The sequence below is a fragment of the Sceloporus undulatus genome, chromosome 1, assembly GCF_019175285.1.
Source record: "Sceloporus undulatus isolate JIND9_A2432 ecotype Alabama chromosome 1, SceUnd_v1.1, whole genome shotgun sequence".
NCBI lineage: Eukaryota > Metazoa > Chordata > Lepidosauria > Squamata > Phrynosomatidae > Sceloporus > Sceloporus undulatus.
Window position 1 is genome coordinate 156,407,537 of NC_056522.1, and position 22,005 is coordinate 156,429,541.

General features: G+C 39.0%; 1 protein-coding gene across 1 annotated transcript in view; it reads left to right on the forward strand.

The window, feature by feature from the left end:
- KLHL29 (kelch like family member 29) overlaps positions 1 to 22,005 on the forward strand; it is a 401,354-nt gene that overhangs the window by 358,354 nt on the left and 20,995 nt on the right. Inside the window, exons 11-12 of the mRNA XM_042440747.1 lie at positions 3,644 to 3,824; positions 8,549 to 8,742. Of these exons, the coding sequence (XP_042296681.1) occupies positions 3,644 to 3,824; positions 8,549 to 8,742 (375 nt within the window). The remainder of the gene's footprint in view (positions 1 to 3,643; positions 3,825 to 8,548; positions 8,743 to 22,005) is intronic.

Here is a 22,005-nt window from a genome sequence, read left to right on the forward strand (position 1 = left end):
AGCTCAGATTTCCTCCCCAGTGCATTCAGCACTTGTAACGTGCAAAGGATAGGTTTGGCACCCCGTCAGGCGTGTGAAGAGCTTCCCCTTGCAATTGCAACAGAGTGTAAAACATTGGCTGGCACTGGATCTAAATGAGGGGTTGCTGCATCTAGAGTCAGTTTGACTGAACTGCTGCATACCTGACCTACACTTACCATATTTGCTTACAAGATAGTTCATGCTTGTTCATTTTTTGAAATCTCTTGTTGAAAATGAACTGTAACCCTCTTGTTAATTCTCGTGAAACTGAGCAAACTCTTCTCCCTGACTTTTAACTAGAGAATGGAAAAATGTCACTTCACCAACTTGTGCTAGATCTGCTTTTCCTTTTATAGATTTTATTTTATGTTCTATTATACATATAGACATGAGTGCACTGGTAGAGAATATAATTCACAAGTTTTGAATCTACCACCACCACCACTAGTACTTACTATTACTACTACTACTTGCAGTAATAGTACAGGTTGAGTATTCCTTATTTGTAATTCCGAAATCCAAAACCTTTGTCATGGATAGCTGAAATAGTGACACCTTTGCTTTCTGGTGGTTCTGTATACACAAACTTTGTTTTTAATATTTAAAAAAATATTATGTATAAAATTATCTGCAGGCTATGGGTCTAAGAGGTATATACGAAACACAAATGAATGTTATGATTAGACTTGGGTAAATATTCCAAAATCCAAAGCACTTCTGTTCCCAAATATTTCAGATAAGGAAGAATCAAGCTGTACTACTACTGATATATAACAACAGCTGCATTGCAGGTTGTATCCAGTGGTTGTGTGCATGGAAGACTGCTTCTGACTGAGCTTTCTCTTCCCCTCCTCCCACTTGCAATTTCATGTATCCACAAAAACCTTTGTAGAGAGAGAAGACATCCCAAACATGTAGGTAGGGTTGCAGTCTGTCTTACAGGAATTCAGTGCAAGCAGGGAATTGCCCAAAATTGGGTGGGGGGATATCAAGCCACCTTGACATGGGTTGTGGGATTACAGGGGTCTATTGGATGTGGCAGGGAAGATAAAGATGGATTGTGCACACTTGTGCAATGTTTGTACACAAACATTGGGTAAAATACTATTGTTTTAAAATATTTAAATACAGTAATTATAGCAGTATCTAAAATGCGATATTAAACATTAGGAATACCTCCCATTTTTAATGCCTAGGTGCACAGCATAGGGCAGTTCTGCACATCGTGCAGCAACAAATCAGAGTTCGATATCTATTATTGTGAAGACAAAATGCAGGGGAAAATTCAATCAGTCCTGGCAGGACATCACAATTATCATCATCATCACCACAATTTTCCTAAAATTGGGATTCATCAATTTAAAAGAACAAGGCAATTAAAAACATACAAAACTGAACATTAAAATAGAATTAAACCATTACAGTATTAAAACACATCTCTCATTAAAAGAATAAAATACAGTTTTAAAAGATAAAAACACTTAAAAACAGTACAATTAAAACAGTACTACACCTCCAACCTGTTTAAGGGTTTTCTGTTTAAAAACCTGGCTGAATAAAAATGTCTTAGACTGATGACAAAAGGACAACAAAGAGGGGGCCATTGTGGCCTCCTTGGAAAGGGAGTTCCAGAGTCTAGGAGCAGCCACTGAAAAGGCCCTCTCTCACATCCCTACCAACCATTATTGCAAAGGTGGTAGGACTGAGAGAAGGGCCTCTCCTGAAGATCTCAGAGCCTGTGCCAGCTCATAGAGGGAGATATGGTCTGCCAAACAGTTTGGACTACAGGGCCATCTAGGGCTTTATAAGTCATAATCAACACCAACCAAAATGTGCCCCAAAACAAACCGGCATCCAGCGAAGCTGTTTCAGCAAGTATACAGAGGGGAAGCTGCTATCAATCGCTGTTCTCTTGACATGTGTGCCTGTTTGAAATATCTGAAGGCCACTTGAATGCTACATCATGGACATAATTAAGAATGCTTAACAATCTATCTAATTTCTTGATGCAAACCCCCCAAACATACCTAACAGCCAACAACCACATTGAGCAATGAAGCACAGGGTGCAGCAGAATGCCGTTACCAGCCCCCTCCTATCAGCAATCTTCGTCTGATTGTTGCACCACATTTCACTGGTGGAAGGAAGCTAAAAACTTCATCCTGCAGCACCCCAGTAGCCAGCAGAACAGATCTCCATTGCTCAGTGTGGATACTTGATGTTACAGTAAGCTGAGGGGGCCATTTGTGATTGTAGCAATAATGTCATGACCATGAGCATGAGTAGTTATGAATGCATCAGTCTAGCTTACACGTTCAGAACTGCTCGACACGGTGTCAGCTGCAGTTTTTAAATGTGCACCTAAAAATTATAATGTGTGATGAGAACCTTAGAGGAAATGCTTGGTTATTGTATTTTGTGTCTAGATTAACTTCCAGATGGTTTTGGAAGGGCCCCTTTATTTTTATTTTCCTTACCATTCATTGTCTAGGCAGTATGGCACTTAAGACTTCCAGTCACATGATTTTCTGGGAAACTGCTTGTTGGTTCCTACCAGTCCCATTTGTAACTGAATAGAGTGCTGGTTATTCATGAATGCTATCCCAGCAGTGTCCCATATGCAAACATCCTGCCTAGTCTGACATCATGACAGCATTTTTTAAAAAGAGCCCTTTGAGATGCATGAATAAATGACAACTATCTGCATCATCTCTAAACAGATGCTGCAACTGAGAGTGATTTATTTTAATTAGTCAAGTGTCATTGGAAGATGTTCTTCTATTGCAACTGGTTTGTGTTGCAGAAAAGGACAACCATAATTATCCAAGAGGCTGGAAGAACTTCCTTTACAGAGAAAAGTTACAACAGTTTGGTCTGTTTAACTTAGGAAAAAGGCTAGTAAGGGAACCATGACAGAGCAGTATAAAATTATGCACTATGTAATAAAAGTAAACAGGGAGAAGCTTTTCTCACTCTTGGAGTACATTTGCACTGTAGAAATAATGCAGTTTGATACCACTTTAAGTGCTGTAGCTCCGTTCTGTTGAATCCCAGGATCTGTAGTTTTACAAGGTCTTTAGTCTTTTCTGCCAAAGTGTGCTGGTGCCTCGCAAAACTGTAAATCCCAGAGCTCTGTAGGATGGAACAATGGCTATTAAAGTGATGGCAATCTGTATTATTTCTACAGTGTAGATGCACCCTTTCATAATATTAGAACTCAGTGGAATTATCCTCTGAATACTGTGGGGTCATCCTCTGAAGCTAAATAATGGGTGAATCAAGCCAGAAAAGAGGAAGTACTTCTTAACACAGTGCAAAATATGGGATTCATGGTTTAAAGGGGAATTAGATAAATCAATCAATGGCACTATCAATGCCTACTAGTCAGGACAGCTATATATCAACTACAGTATTAGAGATAGTATTCTCTGTATTCAGTTACTGGGAAGTGCAAGAAAAAGAGGATGTACAGTAGTTGCATTCATATCCTACTGGGGATCTTCTGTAGGCAACTGATAGGCCACAGTGTAATAGCTCTTCTTATATTATACAATATGTACAAAGAGTTCTTTTGCATCAACTCAAATAAACTTTTTTTTCCTCTTCCACATCCTGGGAGCAGGTGGCATGGAGTCCGGAGTCACACTCTCTGATGTCTGGTGTTACATGTCGCTACTTGACAACTGGAATCTGGTTTCCCGAATGACAGTTCCAAGATGTCGACACAACAGCTTGGTGTATGATGGGAAAATTTATACCATTGGAGGCCTTAGTGTATCAGGCAATGTTGATCATGTGGAGAGGTAAGGCCCTTCTGTTCATGCAACAACTTTCAGAGACAATTATATAAGAAAATAGCATTATTTCAGATGCTATACATAGAATTTATTTTTTCAAAATGCCCCAACTTTTGTGATGCACATTGAACATTAGTTTCGTGGAACACCTGCAAATGAGTCTCAGTAACGAATGTAAATGTATGCAAAGGAAATTAATAATAATAATAATTTTATTTGTATTTTCCCACCTCTCCCTGCAGATCGAAGTGGGATTACATCAACAAATTAACACAGTACAGATATAAAATATAATCAATAAAACACTGACATTATTATTAATTCAATAAAATAGCTAAAACATTTAGAAAACATACATCATAAACAGAAGTGAAGCATTTTATCTTAAAGATCTCCTATAAAAGGTCGGATGGATAAGCCTGCCAGAAGAGATCCGTCTTAAGTGCCTTCGTAAAGGCATCTAAAGTGCTGCTCTTGTAGTACATTTGAGACTAAATGAGCAAAAACATTGTAGGAAAAGCTTTCATAGACTTGGTCTATTTCCTCAGATGGTACAACATATTTTGCTCACTTAGGCAGAACCAGGGTGAGTGCGGATTGAGCGATGCGAATTCACGTCATAACGTTCATTATTTTCACACCTGGTTGCTTTCAATGGGAGCCCCTCCTGTGGGTCTTCCACAGGGCTTCCGAACTGAATCCTTACTGGCTCCTCATTTTGGAGAGTTCACTAAATAAGTGAGTTGACAGGATTTGCATTGAGGCTCGCTTCGAATTCAATGCGTATTGGTCTGGTGTGGAATGCCAGTTTGCTTGTGCTCTGGTACACCACTGCAAAACCCCCGGGTTGCAAATTTCCCATGATGCCGTGCTGCAATTTTGCCCCATTTGCTTCCGGTGCTCCCCCCTGAATGAGTGCCTTCACGTTTTAACGTGGGCAGGAGACATGCTGGTGAGGAGAAAGGGAAAAGAGGGGGGCAAAGAGAGAGAGAGAGTGGGGTTAGTAAAGTTTCTGTAAGACTCTTTGGGGTGGGGGGCAGGATGTCCTCCAAAGTGGGGCCAAGGTGGAGGCAAGGTTTACTTCCAAGTATAACTCCAGTTTCTACACTGATTAATTTGCAGTGAAAGAAATTTATTATTATTATTATTATTATTATTATTATTAAAATTCTTTCACTGCAAAATAATAATAACAGCAACAATAATAATTTTGCCAGTGGGTGATACATTCGGATGAAGCAGAGGGTATTTAGAGATAGGTGACATTCCCTATCATTCACATGAGGCTAGTGATGGAGGCTAGATCCAGATGACAGATCTGAAGGGAAAGAAACAGGAGGCAGGAGGGAGAGATGGTACTCCCAGAATTCCATAGCCTCAAGCCAAGGACCACACAACAAACTCCAACTCCAATAATAATAATAATAATAATAATATGTTTTAAAAATAATAATAATTTATTATTTTAAAATAATAATATTAATAATTAATTAATTTTAAAAATAATATTATTAATAATAATAACAATAATAATTTAATTATACTTTAATTTAATAATTTAATAAACTAAAATATTAGTTTGCTGAGGCACCAGACCTCTCTGGCAGAGAAGGCTCAATGTCTCAGGACACTGCAGTTCCCAGAATTCCATAGCACTGAGCCAGGACAGTTAAAGGGAAGTCAAACCGGATTATTTCCTAATGCAGATGCAGAGGAAAGAGCTTTCAATCCAGATGACAGATGTGAAGGTAATGAAACAGGAGGCTGGAGGGAGAGATGGAACTCCCAGAATTCCATAGCCTCGAGCCAAAGACCCCACAACAAACTCCAACTCCCATAATAATAATAAGATTATCTCCCCAGTGTGGATGCAACCTAAGAGAAGGCAACTGTTACAAAGGGAAGGAAAGATGTACAGTAGATGGAATAGATGAGGAGAATGACAAGAGGATAGATGTAGATGAGGCTGAAATGGATGGGGGCTCTGACACGGAGGACCCATTGAGTTTGGCTGCCAGGGATGGGAAACTAGAAGGGAGGAAGAAAAGGGAAGCTGTCATTCCCGTGAAAGTGGAGCCAGGCTCCCTTCTTCACCCCAGAAGTGCAAAGGTTCAGGATGCCTTCAGAGCTCCATTGAGCATGTGCAAGGGTCCCAATTCGAATCGTTGAATCCCCATGGTATGCACCGGTGTGAAAATACAATTTGCACTCACTCCGCTTTGCCTGAATCCGCATCATGTGACTTGCCTTGGATTCGATTCCCCCTCGATTCAGAAGGGCAGTGGAAGGGCAACCAGGTGTGATAAAACATTCACGTTATAACGTCAATTCGCATTGTTCGACCCACACTCACCCCTGATCTTAGCTCCAATAACCTCAGTGTGATAAACTCCTTAGTCTCAAAGGTGCTACAAGATCCCTTTGCATACTCATATCCCAGACTAATGTGACTATGTCTCTGAATTCTAATATAAATTTACATTTTAAAAATTACTCTGAACCATACCTTTCATCAAGCAGATAAGTCACATGGGTATGTTTACTTTTATTATTATTTATGTATTTGTATGTAGAATAGTCACAGTACTTCATGAACAAGGTCTTGGTGAAAATCTTACAGCATCCCTCTCAAGTAAATCAGCTATTCTGTCCTCATCTTGTGGGGGGGGGGGGCATGGACCAGGAGACTTGAAGCCTAGAGCACTAATCTCCAAACTGTCCTCTTTAAGGGATTTTGGACTTCAGCTCCCAGAATCCCAAACTATTGGCCAATATGGCTGAGGCTTTTGTACACTTGGTATACTTCCTCATATGCATGGAGTGAACTGGTGCCCAGGAAAGACCTTTATAATCAGACTTTATGAATAGCCAGGGAACCTCCTATGCTGACCCAACACACATCCACAAGACATTCTCCCATATTTGGAGAGGGGCAAATGTCTCAGAAATGTTACTGCTTCTCTTTGCACATATTTGTAGTGTGGAGTGGATCAAGAAATCTCTACATTTGAAATTGCAGTGTCCAAATATAAATCCAGAAACCCTGTTCTTGGAATAAAAATTGTAAAACACAGCTTGCGCCCAGAGAGTGCCAGTTGGCTAATTTATATTTCCCCATTGAGATCGGGGTTGTTTTCTTCCGGCAATCTGCAAAGTCATTCTCCAAATGTATTTCACATGTTCTTTCTTGTTTATCATTTTTTGTATTTAATTACATATGCATTTCCACCATGAGTAGTTCTCTTATTCTGTTCACAACTGCTTTTGCTATTAGATCATGCAAATGTATTTACCAAAACTGTGGATGTTAATAAATCTTCCTTAGCATTCATTTTTTATTCTCTGCCTTTCATCTTCTGCATTCCCCCCCCCCACACACACACACACACACACACACTATTCCTTTTTTACTCTGGCAGGTTAGGTCATCATCAAAAATGTTGTTAAAATTTGTAAACCTAAAATGTTTATGAGTCTAAAAATTTATTAACAATAAAAAGTTCATACAGGAAAAAAACATAACTCATGCGTGAAAACAATGTTCATGCAATACTCTTATGTCATTAAGTAATAAATGTGGGCAAGTGTGTGTATGTGTGTCATAATTTTATTCTTGTAATCTATTGTTCCAAGTGTTGGGTTCATGAATCTACTATTTAACTGGATATGCTGCCGTTCCATGGAAATATTGAAGCCTAACAACCATATCATTTTTTACTGTCTCCCAGACTCATTCTGCTGGAGTTATTTGGATCGCTGCCATGTTAGCTTAAAAAATAGGTGTCTGAACCAGTGACATTGTCTAAAATGAATCTTCATCTATGGTTTATTAACTGTACATCTTTATGGTCAATGGCTTAATTAAATCTGATATCAATGGCCTTAGAAACTAATTTAGCGCTCTAATGCATACTCTTATCTTTTGTGCAACATGGGAAAATGGATGCAACGGTTGAAAATCTTATTCCTGCAGCACATTTTCCATTAGCTTTTCCAGCAACCTGTAACGAAGTGTGGTAGCTTTGTCCACCCGCTGAAAATTAAATAGAGGCAACTTGCACATCCCCAACATGAACATTTAATGTCTAGCTAAGTGGGGCAAGGAGAGCTATCATGTTGCATTATGTCTGAGGATCAGCTGATCTTCAACCAAAACAATTTGAGCACATTAACTCTTGCCTGCCTTCAGTTGCTGCTGGGTATCACTGCAGTGATTTGCAAGAACAATTCTCAGTCTGTTATAATTAACAGAAAGTAATTAGCAAAAGTCGAATTGTCAAAGGTCTCCTGCATTTTTGAACCCTGGGCATTTTCTAGGCTTGAGAAGCATATGTAGAGAATTGGCTTCATTTGTTTATAAAATGTTTTTTTAAAATCCTCAACCAAAGAAATAATAATTCCAGAATAGTTTACATGTAATTAATAAAAGCAAGATAGTCCATGAATGCAAGCCTATATAGTAAAATATTAAAAAATAAACTTCTCTCCCTTCCTCCATCGCTGCAGGAGATTAGTTATGGTTAATAATAATAATAATAATAAATAATAATAATAATAATAATAATAATAATAATAATGCTCTTGGGATTTGCAGCCCTACAACTATTGGAGGGCCACATGTTGCCCATTCCTGATGTGTTGGCTGCTTTGTAATGCATGTCTGAAGAGATGCTTTCCTGACCATCAGTTAGTGATGCATCTATGTTTATTTATCTGTCTTTGTGTTTTAGGTATGACACAATCACCAATCAATGGGAGACGGTTGCACCTTTGCCAAAGGCTGTGCATTCTGCAGCTGCCACAGTGTGTGGCGGGAAGATCTATGTGTTTGGTGGAGTAAATGAAGCTGGGCGTGCTGCTGGAGTGTTGCAGTCATATGTACCTCAGACAAATGCATGGAGTTTTATAGAGTCACCCATGATAGGTAAAAAGACTGCATCTTGAAATAACCATGAACATTATGCCCTTGAATTGTTAACATCAAGCAAGTAATAGAAATATTATTATAATTACTGAAAACAAGGATGAGGATTAATTTTTGCATAATTATCAATCTGGAATGTTAGTCATTGGTAGTTCAGAGGATTCAATCAAAAATCCACCAAACAGTGATACCTCTATTGGCCAACCAAAATGCACAATATACATGTTGCAAGCTTTCAAAGTTTCACTGGCTGCTTCATCAGGCAAGGTGTTGCAAACTAAACAGGAGGGAAAAAATGAAGATGTTAGTCATAGGCGTGCATTTTGCTGTTTCTATTCTTAGTTAATTCTGTTCTTAGTCAATTGTTCTTAATTTGATGAATTTTTGATTGAATTTGCTAAATGGCTAACATGGATACTCCTGGATATAGTTCAGAGTAGTATGTATTAACCCATTCTGGATCAGTTAGTGCAGTTGGTACTCCTTCTTGTTATTTCCCCAAATAGATAGGTTCCTAGCAAGAAAGTGCAAAAAAAATCAGCAGAGCTGCATACGCTTATCTTCAGTGCAACATGGGAAAGTGGGTGCAACGGTTGAAAATCTTATTCCTGTAGCATATTTTCCATTAGCTTTTCCAGCAACCTGTAACGAAGTTTGGTAGCTTTGTCCACCCGCTGAAAATTAAATAGAAGCAACTTGCATATCCCCAACATGAACATGTTACTCCCCTCCAGTAGTATTACCCCAGTGGTAATCAAAGTGGTGGTCAGTGAACCTATGTTGGTTGAAAGCAATTGGCTGTAAGCTTGCGGCAAGTGTCCTGGAAAAAAGAAATAGTAGCCAACAGGCACAACAACATTCCCTGGCATGTTACGGGGGGGAAAGAACCTACTGGGTGCAGATAGCTTAAGAAGCATTGTACTAGGCTAAGGTTATAACATTACAAATCATCACCTCTTGGCCTGTGTAGATGTTATTTCTCCAACCCTTGCCCCCCTTTGGCCAAGAACAGTATCAGCTAAAATGTTCCCTCCTCTCACCACACATATAATTGAGGGAAGAGTTATTTGGGAGTTTCCATCCACCATGATGTGTAGAATGCTGGCTTCTTAGCGTCTGTTCATGGTGACATGCTTTTTCCCTGTAGGGAGGACCCCACATGAAATGTTGAGGGGAACATTTTTTGTGATTGTCTGACCCCAAACTGGTTGTTATGAATTAGTCTTCAAAAAAGTACACTGGTGCCTATTTTGTTGCATCGATTTGTGGGTGTAACATTGCCCTTTCCTGTTCTTTGGCTGCTCTAAGCGTTCATTCTAACGTGACATGACATGCATACAGTGTAGCATGAAATGCCCAGCAGGAGGATGTTAACCATTGGCAATCATGTTTATGTATTACACAGCAGTGCAAACAAGCCCATTTCCTAGCTCTTTCTGTCATATGCACACAGTGCCGCTGCTCATATAATCCACTGAGTGACATTATGAGGTTTTTCCGTACTCAGAGCAGACTGCAAAACTGAATGCATTATGGAAAAAAGTATTCTTCTTCCATACCAAAATAATGAAAGAGCTACAGAAGGAAGCCGTCCATTCCCTAGATTCATTACAGTATCTAGCAGTTGTCAACTCAGAGCAGGCTTTTTAAAAAATCATTCCTGACTATCCCAAAGTACATCGTAAATTTGCAAGTAAATAGCTTTATGCCCTAACAAAAATGTGTCAGAACTACAAATAATGAAAAGATATTTATGCTTCATTGGAATAAAAGTGGCTAATTAGCTAATGTCTGTACAATACTCAGAAGGATGAGAACAATACATACAGTAAATTGTTATTGTTGTTGTTTTGGTTTTGCCCAAAGATAAATAATTGCAGTTGATTTGCAGTTTTTGGAAGAAGTGGAATACAGAAAATAATGGTCTTTAACTATTGAGCATGTACTTGCAAGGGTAAGAAAGGAACTCTTATCATCTGAACAGAACTGAAATGTACAAGATTTGGGAGCAGGCAAACACTACACATTGAACTGAAGTGCAGTCCACTGACATTTGGATTTTATTCATAAACTTTCCACAGGAATATTAACTGTTTTTGGAAGTTGGCCAGACCAAAGAGAATTGCCCTATTTTTCAGCCTGCTTCCCAAGCTCTTTTTGGCCAAAAAGACACTCCATTGATTCTTACAATGAATAACCTATTCGTCATTATGATGTTCAAAGAATTCAATAATGTTAAGAACAGATCTTACATTATTTCTTAATTGTTTTTTTGGGGGAAACCCACTCTGATACCCATGGATATTCTGAGAAATATGATTGCTCGATCTGTTTGCCATAATAGTAGTAAATATCTTACAGTCATTATTTAGTAGTGAGATACCTTTGATTATTCCTTCCCTAAGAAATCTCTATGAAATTCATGGGGTCCCATAACTCATCAGGCAACTTTAAGACACATATATATACACACAGGTCTATAATTCTTTGTAGATGTCTCATCTATATTTTCTTTATCAATCACTGTAATATAAGCATTTCTCCAAGATTCTGGCATCTGTCCTTTTTCTAATAACTCACTACGCGCCATTTTTTAATGGCTGAAGTAGCTCATCTTCACATTATGCTGCAGATAGTCCAACTGGGCCTAGTGCATTGCCAGTTTTAATCTTTTTAATTGCTTCAATAATTTCCATAGTTGTCATAGGCCCTTTCAAACTGCTTTTGTTCCAAGCATAATTTGTCCAATTGGAGTTTTTCCAAATATTCTTCCATATTATAAGTTGCCTCAGTATTCCTCAAATGATGTTAATACTTACAAATTACCCATTATAACTTGATCTCCTTTTGTGATCTTTGTGACATTTTTCTGTATCCTTTCCTATCTCAGTTTACAGGAAAGCACTTCCTAGGTTTATGTCTGAATTGAAAGTTCTGTTTTATTGTAGTTTGATGTTCATTTTTTAATGTTTTTTTTTTTTTTGCACTAGAAACAGGAAAACTATTGGAGTAACCTAAATGTTTGTTAAGTCTCCTGTATTAAAAAAACACCCTTCTGTTTTCCCTTCAAATTCTGTATTTTGTCTGTTGAGTCACTCTTTCTTTTTAGCTTCTCTTTCTTTTTCCACTCTGGAGCTAAACTTTATAAATTGTCCTCTCAGCCTGCATCCCAAACTATTGTGTCGTCTGTACCCTTAAAGTTCAATTTCCCCCCTCAATTCTTGTTTACATTACTGTAATATTTCTGCCTTCAGAAATAGATATTAATTGAATCTCCATCTAAACTGTGTTTGCTCCATTTTCAAGGAGATAGTGATAGGATTATTGTCTAGGGAAAAAAATGGGTAGAATCTCCATACTCTTTATTAAGTTAGACATATTCTGCCTTGTCCATCTTCAAAATCAATGTTGGTTGTAAATTTAGGTTTGATTTATATAAAAGACAACTCAATTTCTCTTATTATTGTTTGCCGGCACAAACTCTATGTTCATAATTCTGTTCCAAAAAAGTTTACAGTTCTTTTTCTAATATGAGTGTCTTGAAGACAAGTAATTGGCTATTTGGGTGGAGGGTGGGGGTTTAATGCCAGATTTTTTCCATTTCCATTCCATGAAATTATTTACGGATTCATCTTAGTTGTTTTATTAACATACCTTATTTTATCATTATTATTATTTCTTCTTAAACAGCTTCTCAATTCCTTAAAGGTCTTTTTCCTTGTTGAAGGAAGCCTCTTCCTTCAACATTTCAAACAGATCTCTCGCTCTCTCCAAAGAGTTTGTTGTACATTTTTCACCTACATGAATGGTTATCAAACCCTCTGGTACTCAATCTATCCTACAAAAGGTTATATCTTTTTTTTCTGAGCACCTCCACCAGGAGTTTATACCCTAAGCATTTTTTCAGCATTCTTCCAGGAATTTCTTTAAACATTATTATTTCATTCTCATTTATATGAAGGCTTTTCTTAAAGTGTCCTTTCAGTATTTCTTCTCTGATATGTTTATGTATCAAATGAATATATCACACTTCTTGGAAGTTTCTTCCTCTGTGCATAAAAAGAGTTCTGCCTGTATATTGCTTAAATCTTCTTCCCAGGTCCTTCACTAGAGCTGGTTGTTGTTGTTCTTGTGTGCCTTCAAGTCACTTCCAACTCATGACAACCCTAAGGTGAACTTATCATGGGGTTTTCTTGACATGTTTCTTCAAAGGAGACATTCCCTTCTGAGTGTGTCTTGCCCAAGGTCACCCAGTGGGTTTCATGGCTTAGCATTGACTCTTATGTCCCAGAGTCAGAGTCCAAAGCTCAAACCACTACCCCATGCTGGCTTTCAAGCTGCTTCTAAGACCCTCCTAAAGTCTTACATTTTAGCGCATGGTTTAAAAATCAATTGCCATAAAAGTAGCTAGCAGTTCAAAACCAGTGATGATGAGCTTAGCCATAGAACTACACTCTCTATTAGTGAATTAACAGTGTATGTAACTACTGTGTTGATGTTATCAGTTGGGAAGAATGTTCATTTTAAGCTTCCATGGCACTTTAAGCTTCCACAGCAGAAACACAATTTCACATTCTCCAGTTTTGCATTTATTTTTATTTCTTATTGCATTCATTCGTCTTTCCTTCTTTAAAAATAGAAGGAGGCAGGCTAGTGAGAGGAGCTAACAAGACCTGTATAATATACTAAAATGCATCGTCAAATCACATTTAGATAATAATAATTATGAAATGTAAGAACTAATAAATCAGTCTACTATTTTTTAAAAAAATGCCTGCCTCACTCTCTTTAAAAAGAGAGAGAGAGAGAGAGAGAGAGAAATTGGCTAGTCTCCATAAGAAGAGAGTCTCAGGATGCTACATAAAATATACATGTGATAGCTCACCATCAGGTTGTATATAGAGAAGGGCTTTAGCAAGTGGATATAGTCCTCTGTTATTAATATCACGAACATATGTAAAGCTTTATAGGTAAATGGTAGCCTAACCATAAACATGTACATGCTCAGATGTCTAACAAGCCAACTCTTCTCTGAAGCCATTCTACCCTAATTGCATAATTAAAAAGGAATGGGTGAAAAGCAGAATGGGAGGGCGAAGAGAAAAAGACAAGCGAGAAGAAAGTGAGAAGGGAAACAGGACACTGAAGAGCAAGGTTCAATTCCCCACTCGGCCTTGGAAAGTCATTGGGCAACCTTAGGCAAGTTGCACCTTCTCAGCCACAAAGAAAGGTAAAAGTCAACTTCCTCTGAATAAATCCTGCTAAGAAAACCTCTTAGGATCAGCTGGTGTAAAGAAATCAGACAAAGACAGCTGTCATCTGGTATGTACAATTTAATGGTTCCTTGGACAATTCAATTGACACTTGGCCAATTCAATTGACAGCTTGAACCTTGATTTTATAGGCAGCAAGCAGGTAGGAAGAATATATCGTGGCTGATTAATCATCTGTGTCTCGACCTTTGGATCTATGTACTGTACTTGGAATAGTTAACTTGTTTTCTCCTTCAGAGGAAGTGCCAGATTAACAAGTAGGAAACTCTCCCAGTGAAAGACAATTGCCTTCATGTGTGCATGAAGGCGACCATGTCTCTCAGCATGTAAGAAGAATTCTCCTACAAGCTGGCCTTAGGGTCAACATAAGTCAGAAATAACTTGAGGGCACACAACACAATTCACTAAAAACTTTTAACTTCAGTACTGATTGAGCAATTTAGTGAGTGGGGTGAAATAGTGAAAAAGCCAATGAATTAATCAGGTTTTATTTTTCTCTGCATACATTTAGAATATCTAAAGACGGCTTCTCAGTCATTACAATTAGGGCATTACCAGGTGGATGACATTACAATCTGTAATTTCAGCTTGGCTCTCAGTGGAGTTTTAAACATTCAGACTTGTTGAAGCTTATTCCCAGTCATAAACAGGGCAGAGAAGCAGCCATCCTAAGACATTTGCATTTAAGTCCTAAGGTACACTTGACATTATTTGTTCCCATGGTGGAGATCAGCGTGTGCCCAGATATGCGAGAGCTGTGTAAATAGCAGCTTAGATTCCACTGGGAGCTCTGATACTAGGTTTCCTGAGTTTTCCATCACTGCTTCATATGAATATTTTGAGAGAGTCGTCTGGCTATTTGTACCCATTCCCACTATAAACATTTGGTCATGGCAATATGAGCACACTGCAGAAACTCATTGCAATGTCTGCCCAATTCTGGCTGAAATCCCTAAGCCTCCTTATAAACAGTGCATGAGTCCCAATAATTTGCTTTTTGAAGCCTTAGAGACATTTTCAGCAGAATTATGTATTCATGTGCAATGAATGTTAAACTCAATATTTGACTGGCAGACATGGGGTAGTCTCATCAAAATGTCCTATAATTTTGCCACAGATGGTCTTCATATCAGAATCTAAGAGGAATCATAGATCTTGGTCATGGGTTCATTGTTCATAAAAATAAAACTTTGTGTGGCTTTTACATCTAATGTATGCCATAGAGGCAAAATGTTACAGTATCTGTTGTTAAAGAAAGCAGCATCCCTGCACTCTGTGCCCCTGCTGTTACCTTTTAGATCAAGGATCCTTTCACACTATACAGTTATACCATTAAAATTCCACTTTAATTGCCATGGCAACATCCCATGACATCCTGGGATTTGCAGGGGCATTTAGCATTCTCTGTCTGAAAGTTCAAGTACCGCACCAAACAAGAAACCTGCAATTCCACTGGATGCTATTGTGGCAGTGAAAGTGGAATAATGGTATGGCAGTGGTATAGTGTGAAAGGGACCAGTCTTCTGTATTCTTGGAGAAGGTGATGATACTCTGTTCTTCAGACAGCAATGTTTTCTGGGGTAGAAATCTAGATTTCTGTACACACTGACCAGCTTATATAGTAACAGTCTCTGTACTACTACTAGTAGTAGTAGCATCAGCTGTCACAACAACAATAGTTCTGAGCTTTTTCTTTGCTTTCAGTTCAGCAGGTAATGAGCTATCCCTGCCTTGAGAGGTTTTACATATTTCACGGATAAGAATTCATTCTCAATTAAATCCTAAATTTAGCTGTCCTTTGTTTCATGTCATTTTTTTTCTAATAAGTCTTCTACTTTTCACTATAAAGGTTCAATCTCAGTGGAGTTACACATGAGTGATAATTACCATTTTTGTAACCTGCTTAGCCTTTCCAGCTCCACGGCAAACTCAACAGCAATGATTCATTATTATGAGACATGTGTGTGTGTGCGCGCGCCTTCAAGTCGCCTGTCGACTCATGGTGACCCCATGAATTTTTCATAAGGTTTTTTTAGGCAAGGATTCCTCAGAGGTGGTTTTGCCAGTTCCTTCCTCAGAAATATAGCCTACAGCACCTGGTATTTGTTGGCAGTCTCCCATCCAAGTACTAACTAAAGCTGACCCTGCTTAGCTTCCAAAATCAGACAGGATCTAGTGCCTTTAGGGTAGTTAGGTTCTTTTATTATGAGGTATATATTAAGTATTCCTCCTTTTAAAGAAATGTGCACTTTGTGGAATGGTAACTCCTTCCACATTTTCCAAACACATTAAACCATAGATGGATGCTGGTAAAACAGTGCTCTACTGATTCCTTTAATTCAAGACAGGAAAGGGGTGCAAGAGGAATCAAGGATGCAGTAATCCCCCCCCCCAAGGATTTTCCTTTAGTACCCAAATTTCTAGCATTGTGAAAAGTGATCCACTGAAAATTTTTCACACCTAGAATGCTTATATTTGCTATGTTCACATTCCGAATATCAACTATCTATTTAAATATACTGTCCTGGCTTGTCCCCCCCCAATCCTGATGGATGCATCATTCACCTGTGTTCCAGTCACTGGCAGAATTCTTCTCTTTAGTCAAGTTATGCCCAGTAAATTAGTTTAGGGTGGGGGGATGTTGCAATCATGGCAATAGGGTCACAGTCATGACTAAGTAGCAATCATGAATATAGAACCTTTACCTGGATTGGTTTTTGTTGTTGCTGTGTACCTTCAAGTCGTTTCTGACTTATGACAACCCTACAGCAAACCTATCATCGGTCTATCTTGACAAGATTTGTTCAGAAGAGGGTTGCCTATGCCTTCCTTTGTGGCTAAGAGAATGTGACTTGCCCAAAATCACTAGTGGGTTTCCATGGCTGAGTAGGGATTCAAACTCTGGTCTCTGTAGTCGTAGTCCAGCACTCAAATCACTACACCACACTTACTCTCACTAGATTTGCTTATCCATTACTGTTTCATATTAACAATCGCTACTTAGGTCACTATCACACTACACTGATGTAGCACTGTTATTCCACTAACTGCTGTGGCTGTCTCCTGTGGAATTCTGGGGTTTGTTGTTTAGAGAGGCCTAAGAGTTCTCCAAAGATTCCTCCCTAAATCCCAGGATTTTATAGGAGGCAGCCATAGCAGTTAAAGTAGAATAATAGTGATGTTAATAGTGTAATGTGATATTCTCTTTAGTCAAAATTTTGATATTTTAGCCACAATTGTAAGTCTGGCCCCAACCTACTTTGCCAGGCATCAGCTCCATGGGGAGAAAGAGGTCCATTCTGCCAATGATTGGCATACAAGTGAATGATGTTTCCATCAGGTATGGTGGAGTTGGGCCAGGAAAGATTGCTTAGTCAATTATCTTTAGCTAAGTAGCTGGTACAAGATTCAAACCTTTATTTCTAAATGTCTTATCTCATGAGAAGATAAAGTGGAAACTGATCCACAAGATAGTGGCTTTTTCCATGCCTTACTACATACAGTCATCTTGCTTCATGTCTCTTTCTGCACAATACGGTCATAAAAGCATGTCTTTTGTTGTACAGATTTTTCCAGAAAAAAATCACTTTTGCAGCCATCTCCCACGGAAAGAGAAATGAAGCACTACAGCATCATGCAGAGAAATCTGCTACTCTCCAGCTCCATTTTCGCTTTGTTTTTTCATGCGATAAGACTCTAAATGTCCACCCAAAGTTTTAAGTTATTGCAATACTAGAAATCCAGAGACTGAAAGAAAATTTCATTGATGGGGAAGAATTCCCATTTGGTTGGACAATGCCCTCATTGTGCTCTTCCCATAAATATATAACTGAGGAGGATGCTGATACTCTGAGGTTTAATTTGCAGTTCCTTGATAAAGTAAAATAAAAAAAATTGGCAAAGTATCATCCACCCACAAGACTGGCAAATAAGACTGCATTGTGGCTTGTTGCTGAGCAATGTTACCATTGATGTGAGATGGTCCCTTAGCAAACTGACACCTACAGAGAATTACCACCATCTCCTTTCTTTTATTTTTGGCAGTTTTTAAAAAGGCTGGTACTTTAGCATTGTCATACAATTATTTTGATTTTTTTATAGGCACTCTTTTTCTTCATAAAGCTTTTGGCCAGAAAGGGACCTTTGGGAACTTACATCTTCATACATTGACGGGAATTAGTATTGTGCAGTTGTGTAACAGCCATATCCAGAGAGTGCTTCTGTTACATTACTAATGCAGCAGACCCAGCAAAGTGACCAATGTGCATGGGTGCCTGATGCACAGTGGGGCCGATGAACAATGGGACAAAGATGGGTCAATCCTGATGTGTATCACTTTAGTCCTGATGTACAGTGGACACCAATCCACATTGGGCACACTTGCTGAGGTCTCATTACACATCTTCACAATTCAGTAAAGAGGTTTCTTAGCACCTCTACTACATTGCTAGGTATACGTAAAGTTAACAAGTCATACAGGATTTCAGCATTTACTTCTAGGATCCTTTACTCTTTTTGTGTTGCTTTCCTCTGAATGCCGCCTTGCCTGATTTGCATTTATTTGGGCTTAGAAGAGAAGGTGGCACAGTGTGATTGAGTGAAGAAGACATTCCAGGTGAAATTTACAACATTGGGATGGGATGGTAGTAAGCTGGAACACTTCTCATAAAGGCCTCCAGATAAATTTTCCATTTCTTGAAATTGCAAGGTATCAGACTGTGCAGAGTGCAGTCAATATTCAAATGAGAGGGGAATGTAGACATGGTGAAGAGGTGCTTGTTTAAAACAGTGCCTTTCTTTTATGAGCATGGGCAGTCTCGCCTTTTCCTTTGTGCTGGTTGTTTATTCCTCCCACCTTGTGCTTCTCATTCTTTCTTGCGTTGTTTGGTCAGCTTGCCATGTTCTTTCATTGCCCTGGAATGATGCATCTATTCCTCTGATGCCAGGTACTTGTTGTTCTAAAGGTAGGAAGTCTGTCTCCTGCACTCTTGGCTTCAAGGCGTAGCAAGGGCTTTTGCCAGCTGCCTGAAATTGTAGAAGCCCTTGCTAATGACCCTCTCTGTGTTTCACCCTCTCTCAAGCTATGCTAGGCATCAGACAGCAATCACAGACTGGGCAGCTGGTATTCTCTTATCCCATTACTTATGTCACTCGCCTAGTCTAGTTTTAGGATTCTGCTGTCCATTAGATACAGAAGGAGTCAGATTTTCAAGCCCTGGCTTTTGAAAGCAGATTTTCTTTCCATTAACTGGTTCTTCTTCTGTAGTTTCTTTTATTAGTGAATAGCTATATAATCTTAAAATGGGTTCATGGGTTTCTTTTGTGAGTCCACTGTGCCTCTTATATATGAATGTGATCATAAAACTAAACCATCACAGAATGAATAGAGAGGGAGGTTGATTGATTGATTTTTTGGGATATTTTTCAAAGTTTAGACCAGTTTTAGCAACCTGGGTAATATTTACAAACAGGATATATCCTTTCCATTGACTTGGAAGGAGTTTGTAACACTGGTCAGGTTCTATGATAGAGTGCACTAGGTTAAATTATTCATTTCCACAGAGGAGAACAAAAGAACAATTTAATCAATTTTCTACCCGCTTCCAGACATCCTGAAAACAAACTGGCTGGAATTCTCCATGGCAGTTACAAATGTCTAACCTGGAGTTACACACCTATTTCATATCCACAATCCCTACATAGCCCCTAGTTTAGGGGCTACATAGAACCATTAAAGTCCCCCAATCTCCATTTCCCAAGCAGCAGCCACAGCGATTGACAGGGGCCTATTCCCTTGTCATTCAGGAAGGAGTTGACTGCCATTCCTATCCACCCACCCCATACAAGAGGGAACTGTGATTCTGCCACACCAGAGAGCAATCATGGGAGAGGATGAAATGGTAGTCAGCTGCTTCCTGAGTGACAAGGGAACAGCCCCATTTTTGCCTGGTAAGTGGGATTTTGGGGCGGGGGGGGCGTTCAGGCTGAGATTCACTGTGTGACATCGTAGCTGTGTACTTATGCATATGTAAATCCCATACAGGATCCTGGCCACTATTTCCAAGAAGTACCTAAGGTGCAGAAAATTTCTGGCAACCCTGTGCAACACTGGGAGTCAGGTAGAAGAGATGATCCTTCTGATTCTAGCCTCTGTCCACCCTCCTGATGTCACAGGGAGAGGATTATGGAAGCCTGTAGCCTGCCCCTTCTCTTGTCTCCTCTGCCTGCTATAGCCTGTCACAGTCCTCTTTTAGCTGCCTCCCATGTGGAGAGGATTGGGGAATGTAAAGGCGATAATGATTGCTTCTTGGTTGTCCTTGGCCCAATCCCCACATGCCATAGGGAGAAGCTGGGCAAGGTTAAGGGATGCTGTGGCTGCCAGCTGTGTTCTGACAGGTAGTTCACAGCTATTAACCTGTGCCAGCTATAAGAACATAGCCCAAGACAATCCTGGCACCCAACATTAGTTTTTTACTACATTTCTAGCTGATGATCTTGATACGGAAAATCACAAAGTGGTGCGGGGGGTTATTTTACCATACAGTTGTACAGAGAACATAGAACATACTAACCAAAACCACGGTTGCTTCCCAGAGATTTTGGAGGATAGTTCTGTCTTCAGAATTTCTCACTGGTAATGCCAGTGATATGCAAATTATTTGTTTAAAATCTCATCTTTCTTTAAAAGGTAATCAAATGTCTCTGTTAGTCAGAAAAGTCCAAACATAAACCAAAAACATAAGGCAGAGCTATAAAATGAAGACACCTTACTACATTTTTAGCAATACAAATCAAATACTAAGAAAAATCCATAATAACAACCACAACCATTATTACTAAAAGAAATGCATAAAAGAAGAAAAGCTAAGGTGAAAAAATTGAAAATTCTTTGCTTGTCTCCCAAAAATCAAAAGCCACTTGACAACTATTGTGGAATATCCCCCACAGTTGGACTACTACTATAAACCCCTTTTTCCTTGCTAATACAATTTTTACTTCTTGAAGTTCAGCAACCTGAAAAGAGTCCCTTAGTTGAAAATCTACCAGAGGATTCAAAGAAAGTGTTATAGCTGGACAAAAGAGTCTCTGGTTTGTATTCCAGTTCAGCTCTTCAGCCTATTGCCCATTTACTAAATGGCAATGATAAAAAATACATTTCTTATTCTAAAGATGACTAAAAAAGATATTGCAAAACATGTTAATCAGGACCATTGCTGGTTAGTATTTGGAAGGAGGACCACAAAGGAATACCAGGTGCTGTAGGCTATATTTCAGAGGAGGTGAATGGCAAAATAGCTCTGCCAGTTCCTTGTCTAAGAAAATACTGTGAAATTCATGGGTTCACCATAAGATGACAAATAATTTGTAGGCACACAGACATACAGTGCAGCCATTTGCATGTTGGTCTAAAATATGTCCCACTGAGTTAAGGAGAGCTTACTCAGAAGGAGTATACAAGACTATACTGTACTGTCAACCTGATAAATACATTTAAGATAGAAAGATATTTCCATCCACAGCTTCTAAGGAAATTCTGTGGACACTGCAGTGACAAAAGAAGAGAATTGACTGGCTCTGGCTCTCTGACACTGCTCACATTTTGCAATATAAAATCCCTGACCTGTAGTCTTTTGATGCATGCTTCTTCCTTCCTAAAACCAGCATACAAGGTCTCTTTCCCTCTCACTTTTTCATGAGAAATTTCTAAGATAGCTGAAGCTGGAAAAATGAAAATCAATGGGCTGAACACTGCAAACAGTTATAAGGCATCCAAAGCAGCACAGTCCTGACTCACTACACAAGAATCAGAGGAACCACACCAACTGCTTATAAGAAATAAAAGCAAACTTCTGCTATTAAAAAAACCAAAGGGAGATGTTCTTTCTTTTATACAACAAAAGGATATGAAGGCGGGGAATTAGTCTCCTGAGAAGATACTGTTTCTGCCTTGAGGTAGCCCAGAAGAATATCCCTGTGGGCTTTTGAGGTT